Source organism: Montipora capricornis, chromosome 1 (genome assembly GCF_036669925.1).
Source record: "Montipora capricornis isolate CH-2021 chromosome 1, ASM3666992v2, whole genome shotgun sequence".
In the NCBI taxonomy this organism is placed as follows: Eukaryota; Metazoa; Cnidaria; class Anthozoa; order Scleractinia; family Acroporidae; genus Montipora; species Montipora capricornis.
In genome coordinates this window covers 10,994,009-11,000,619 of record NC_090883.1, presented here as the reverse complement: position 1 = coordinate 11,000,619, position 6,611 = coordinate 10,994,009, and the positions used below count along the sequence as shown (strand labels likewise).

The 6,611-nt window shown below is 40.7% G+C and overlaps 1 protein-coding gene across 1 annotated transcript; it reads right to left on the bottom strand.

The window, feature by feature from the left end:
* Positions 1-241: 241 nt before the first annotated feature.
* Positions 242-1,438, bottom strand: LOC138057749 (uncharacterized). Its single transcript, XM_068903680.1, has one exon. The coding sequence runs from the start codon at positions 1,436-1,438 to the stop codon at positions 242-244; it is 1,197 nt and encodes a 398-aa protein (XP_068759781.1).
* Positions 1,439-6,611: the final 5,173 nt, after the last annotated feature.

The window sequence follows — 6,611 nt, the reverse complement described above, 5'->3', positions numbered from 1 at the left end:
TGGTCGGGATCAATCACCTCTAAAACAGCTGGGCCAACATAGCGAGAAACATCTAAGTCCTCTGCAAGTTTAGAGATTATTGGGGTGAGCGATATTGGGCAGAGGTGTTTGTAGTAGGAAGCAAGGATTGACAGGCCTACACAACTCCTTAACAATTGAGATTTTTGTACCGTATTTCTGGTTTTTGAAGTTCCACTCTCACATGAGGCTACTGTATTGTATTTTTTGGTCTTTGACCACTTTAAAGTTTCACTCTCACAAGCATGTCCTTGAGAGATTTTCCTCTTTTGAAGGATATGAGTGGTGGCTCTTTGAAAATTTGCCGTAGAGAAGGCTGATTTTGTATCAAGTGCCATTTTTCTATTAAAACTTTTTTAAGGTGTGGCACTCCCGGATGATACTGTGTCACAAAGGGCAAGATATCCTTTCGGTCTTCTTTTTTTTGTTTCAGCGCGGATTCCCTTTCTGTAAATTTAATGCCCGATAGAAGTGTCTCAATCAGACGTTTCGGATAACCTCTAGCAAGGAGACGTGATTTAAATTTGTTAATGTTCTCTTCAAAAGTTGTTTTTGAAGAGTTAGTGCGTAGGAGTCTTAGGGCTTCGCCCTTCACGAATCCTTTTTTGACACCTGGTGGGTGGCAGGAGGAAAAATGGGTGTACTGAAAGGTTTCAGTTGGCTTGAAGTGTGTTTTTACATCCAGAGTGGATTGATTTTGAAAACGTTTGCCTTTGTATACAACAGTGTCTAGAAATGTGGCTTCAGTGTTTGAGATCTCAGCCGTAAATTTTATTGTAGGGTGGTGTGAGTTTGCTTGTGTGATGAACTTTTCTATATCCTGTTTGCTGACATCCCACAACGAAAAAATGTCGTCAATGTATCGTTTCCAAATCAGTGGCCTTATGACGCTTTTGCTAAGAATTTCTGTCTCGATGTAGGCCATGAAGATGTTTGCGAAAGCAACGGCCATTTTCGTACCCATAGCGGTACCGTGAATTTGAAGATAGTTCTTTCCGTTGAATTGGAAAGAGTTTTCTTTAAGTATAAGTCTTAGCATTTCTTTGATATAGTTAGTGGGAATTGGAGGGTTATTTTTGTGAAAATTTTCGTACGCATTGCATACTGTAGTGATTCCCTCTTCTTGCGGTATATTTGTATATAGACTTGTGACGTCCATCGTTACAAGGAAAGTTCGTTTTCCCATCTTCGTCTTTTCAATGAAGTTGATAAAATCTGTGGAGTCTTTCAGATAAGACGTTTGTGATGTGGAAATAGGCTGAAGTAATGTGTCAACAAATGCTGATATTCTTTCTGTAGGCCCGTTACAACCAGAGATTATTGGTCTCCCTACAAGAGTAGGCTTGTGGATTTTAGTAAGGGTATAGAATTCAGGTATTCCCGGTGGATTTGGTGTTCGAGACAACCATTTTTTAGTCATGTCATCGATATAGTTGTTACGGCTTAATTCTGAGATCAAGCGTGACACTTTCGTATGTGTTTCTTTCACTATGGGTTTGTCAAGAGGCTTGTAGTTATTTAGGTCATTGATTTGGACTTACCCTCTTGTATTTTATCACTTTTATTCATGACAACAAGTGTGGTTCCCTTGCCTTTTTAAAATGTAGATCTTTGTTTTGTTTCAAAGCGTTCAGTGCTTTTCGTTCTTTGCGTGACAAGTTGTGTTTTGGTCTGGTTATTTTTATCTCCGCAATTTGAAGTTTGACCTCTTCCAGGTAGTGTTCTAATGTTACTGATGGTTGAACTGGCGGTTCCCAATTCGATTTTACATAGAAGGGATGGATTGATTTGTTTTGCCCACGAAAAATGTATTTTAAACGCATTCTTCTTGCAAAGGCTTTATAGTCCTGCAAGAGCTGACGCTTTATTTTGTTTTTCTTTACTGTGGCAGTGGGTATAAATTTTAGGCCCTTCGTCAATAAGCTAATTTGGGTGTCAGTTAAAACCTCCTCAGAGAGGTTTTTGATAAAATTCCCATTGTTGTTTGTAAGGGACTTGTTTGATACTTTTCTGCGTTCATTGCGCTTTTTTGTTTTCATTTGTTTCTTTGTCAGTTTATGTTTTCCCTTCTTTGCGCTGTCTTTGTGGGTAGTGTTATTACATGACTCAGTGAAAAGACGTGTACTTTTCAACATTTTTATTGTTTACAGCTGCTTGTAATGTTGACAGTAGTGTTGGCACCTTCTCGGAATCCATTCCTAGAAGAGCTGCTAGGCTTTTGACACTGATATCCGCCGACAGCGGTTGGTTTTGTAATTTGTTTAAGCTTGTATTAGAGCCTCTCTTAGCAGTGCCTTTTCGGACAGTTTTTCCTTTCTCCTTACGAAGCCTAGTCTTTTGTTTTTCAAGGCGGCGGTGATTAAATCTAGTTTGCTCTGCGAGGAAACCTTGCCCTGCTTTTTCTTTAACCTCCTCAATGTCATTTTTAAACTGTTCGTCCGGCGGGATATTTGCCCGCGCAGTGTAACGTAGCGACTTCGGACAAGTTTTATTGTCCAAGTGTTTTTGTAGTTTTTCAATGGACTCCTCAGTTCTCTTGATTTTTGCTTCCAAAGAGTAAAGATTGTCTGATTCTGCTTTTCTTTTCCTGTTGTCTTTCTGTCTTTGCTTTGCTGATCCGTCAGGCTGTTTCATTGGGGGCTGGTAGCTCGTTATTTCTTCCTCGGACTCTTCCATCTCGGTATCTTTGGAGCTTCCAGGTAAAGTAATTTCGTTCAATGCTGTATTTAATGGGCTCGTTCTAGGCAATAGAGCAACACTGTAGTCGTCTGTGGAGTCCATTAGTGAAGCAATAATTCAGTGTGGTTTTCAGCAAGACCGCGGTTTTGAATCTTCACGATTCTCGCCAGTTGCAATTTCGACTATTTTTCTTGGGGAACAGTAGAGTGTTTAACTCAGTTCTATTCCGCCGAGAAACGTACTGGTAAGTGGGTTATATAGCCACAGTAATATGAGATTAAGATCAAAAAAGGCGCATTCCAATTGATCCTTGTCAGTCAATTAGTTAGCTGTATTTTCGATCCATTTAGCTGTCAAGCTATGGGTTGTGTTTTCTCAGAGGACTGAAAATGGAGTTTTATCGATGTAACAGAGTTTTTTACATTTTTGTACTACCCAAGGTTGGAACACACTATGAGCTGAACATTTTAGTTAACTTTCATTGTAATAAGTTCAGCATAGTTGCGTGTATTTCAAAGAATGTTCATTCATTTTAGTGCAGTACATGATTAGTAATATGAGTGTTTTATTTAGGTCTCACGTGTAAGGACGGGGCTCTGTCTGGAAAAAGTCACAGTAGTAGGTAGCAAGGATTGACAGGCCTACACAACTCCTTAACAATAGAGATTTTTGTACCGTATTTCCGGTTTTTGAAGTTACACTCTCACATGAGGCTATTGTATTGTATTTTTGGTCTTTGACCTCTTTAAAGTTTCGCTCTCACAAGCACGTCCTTGAGAGATTTTCCTCGTTTGAAGGATATGAGTGGTGGCTCTTTGAAAATTTGCCGTAGAGAAGGCTGATTTTGTATCAAGTGCCATTTTTCTAATAAACCTTTTTTAAGGTGTGGCACTCCCGGATGATACTGTGTCACAAAGGGCAAGATCAGTGATTGGTTTCTCTTTGGGTATGGGTACCACGTCAGCCATCTTCCAGGATGATGGACATCTGTGCTTTACGAAACTGCTGTTAGGGATGGTAGTAGTGGATGTAGCGAGGATATCTGCATACTCTTTCAAAATCCAGCTAAGTATCCAATCAGGCCCTGTGGCCTTCAGGGGATTTAGCTTAGACAAAGCAGATAGGATAGCAAGCTCGGAGACGATCAGTGGTGCTACGTCTTCACTGTTGGGAGGTATACACTCAAACCTCGAAAATGATGCCATTGGATCAAGAAATGCAGAGTTGATCCTGTTGGCAATGTCTTGCTCAGAAAGACCATCAAAGCCCTCAACCTGTAAGCTGGACAACAGGGACTCCGCGCTGGATGCAGGGGTCATGGCCATGATATGTTTCACAGCATTCACCACTGGCTGGGCTTCGTGTCCTTGAGATGCTTGACTTTAGCAGCTTAATATTAGGAACACAGCACTTTACATTGACAGTTGACCATTTTACGGTAATGTGTAAAGTGTTCAGTGTCTCCAGTGTTAAATGCATGTTGTCTTTCTTTGATAAGGTTCTTAAACTCAGGCGTCACCCATGGGGGATCATTAACATGGACGCGAGACTTGTTCAGAGGCATGATATATAGTTTCCAGTCCGATCATGATGTAGTCCGTAAGTAACTGAAGTTTTTCATTACAGTCCTCTGTGCACCAGACAAGCGACCCGTCGATTGAACAGAGGTATTGGCCCAGCTCCTGTTTCCTACTTGGGCAGGTGTCTCTCCTGAGAATAGTTTTCCTGCTAGTACCATCATGTGAACCACCATTTAAGTCGCCACACAGGAGAAAACCGCAGCAGGAATATTCACTCTCTATAGATGTTAGAGTCACAATTAAGTGGTCCAGCATCGCTGAATTGTTGACGGTTTACGGGTGGTAAATAGTACCGGCCATTAGGCATGTAATTCCCCGCGGTAATCTGGGCAGTCTAAGCCACGACTACATGGTCTCGAAGTCAGGATCGTGTAGGTGTTCAAGAGGTCTAAATTTGATATGATTCTTGATGTACAGACTAACCCCTCCATGAATATGGTGCTACATCGAGAATCACACTTCTTTAGGAGTTAGGGACATGGTATTAGCGAGGAGTAATCTAACTCCGTGTTTGGTAGGTGCATTACATCGCCCATGCGATAACCACTTCACTGCTGCAAAATTGGAAAAGTTATGCCCGCGCGCCCCAGAGGTACACACTGAGGTCGCCGAGTAATCTTGCACGTGGATTCGGGATACAACCACTGGGATGGAATGACTGTCAGCATTTCCAGTGTGAGAGGTGTCGATTTGAATATTTAATGTGCAAAATGGTGTAATATGCAAATCGTCCTCTTCTGGCGAATCTCTCGCAGATAAATTCGACATAAAAACGCTGTTGTTAGATTCAAGAGTGATTTCCCTGCTATGAGCCAGTCTCAATCTTCGTCGTCGTGTTCCTCCTCTTAAGCCTCAGCGCGTGGGTTTTACGTGTGAAACCCCAAGAGTAGTCAAACGTCGCCATAGGTTTGAAGTGAGGAGATTCTTGTTCAAAAAAGTTGACAATAAACTTCTCAAAAACAATCTTGTGTAGGTTATGGCCATTCGGGACAGATATGAAATAACGCGATAGTATAGTTAGCCAGAGAGAGTGTAAAAGCAGCGAAAAACTCTAGATTGAAAGGAGCGAATTTTGACATGTGCTGCCAGTCAGACGCTCTGTTATGTCGGCCTACGTACGTCTACATACATCTTTAATATTGGACATCCATCTTTTGATCAATTGACACCTGTTAAAACGAGGTAACCGCTGACCAGTATCACATGACCATATCACAAGAGCTCACCGAGGTCAGCTGTTTTTTTCTTTTAAAGTTGACTGCTGACCAGGTACGGGTTTTTCGATTGGATTGCAGGCTATGTATGGGTTAACTCACCTTAACGTAAGCAAGTCTTCATTTATTGCACGTTCTCTGTGGCTCGAGACGGCTACACAGCCATACTATGTCAACTGTAGTTCTTACACAGTCAACGCTTTTCGTGTTCAGGTGGAAAACGGTTTGGAAACTATTTTATTTCTGCATTATCATATCATGATAACTGTGGTCCACACTGGCGGCTACGCAGTTATTCAAGTCAAGCATCGGAGGAATATAAACTTAAAGCTTAGTGTTTATTTTTAATTTGCGTAGAGCTTCTTTTTTCTCTTTATTGTTATTTTTGGATAGCGTTACATGATGCCTGGAGGACCCATGACTAGAACAGAAATGAAAGGAGAGCGAAAGAGAATGACGACAACAACAACGACAAAACAGAATACCTGTAATAGCTCATACTTGGTGGAAGAAGTTACTCCACAAATTCTTTCCTTGGGCACTAAACCGTTTGTTATTTTCAAAAAGTGGTTGAATCGATTTTTCCCTTGTTCAGGAATGAAAATCGAATTTTTATTGTCAACTGAAATTAAATAACAAGTATCTATACTCTTTTGGACATAGAGAAAAAGTTGATTTGTTTGTTTGTTTTGCTCTAAAATGCGAGTGAACAAGTGCTTTTTAATCCGTTTGACCAACGGGTTTTCGATCTGCTTCGACAGTGACAAGAAAATTTTGCCCTTATGTTATAAACACGTAAACACAATGAGTTTCTCGTAAAATTAAGGGAAAATTTCACTAGCTGGTGTTTTCAGTTTCTTTATAGCACCTAAACGTTATTTAAGCATTGGAGCGGATCTTGTTTGAAGTTCGTCCTTTCTTTGTTGCATTGCCGTATTTTGCCAATTCTTGTTCCAAGCCAACCTGGCGTGTTTCAATGAAATACATCAAAATGTGAATGATCTCGTTTTCAGAGATAAAGTGGAATAAAGTACTTCTAATTTTAGGGTGATTCCTATTCGCTGGCTATTGACAGTTGACTCTGAAATGGCTTTTTCCTTTTCCATTCACTCGCTTAAGG

Coding starts and splice junctions, on each gene's coding strand:
- LOC138057749 (XM_068903680.1), bottom strand. CDS start 1,438: ATGACTAAAAAATGGTTGTCTCGAACACCAAATCCACCGGGAATACCT.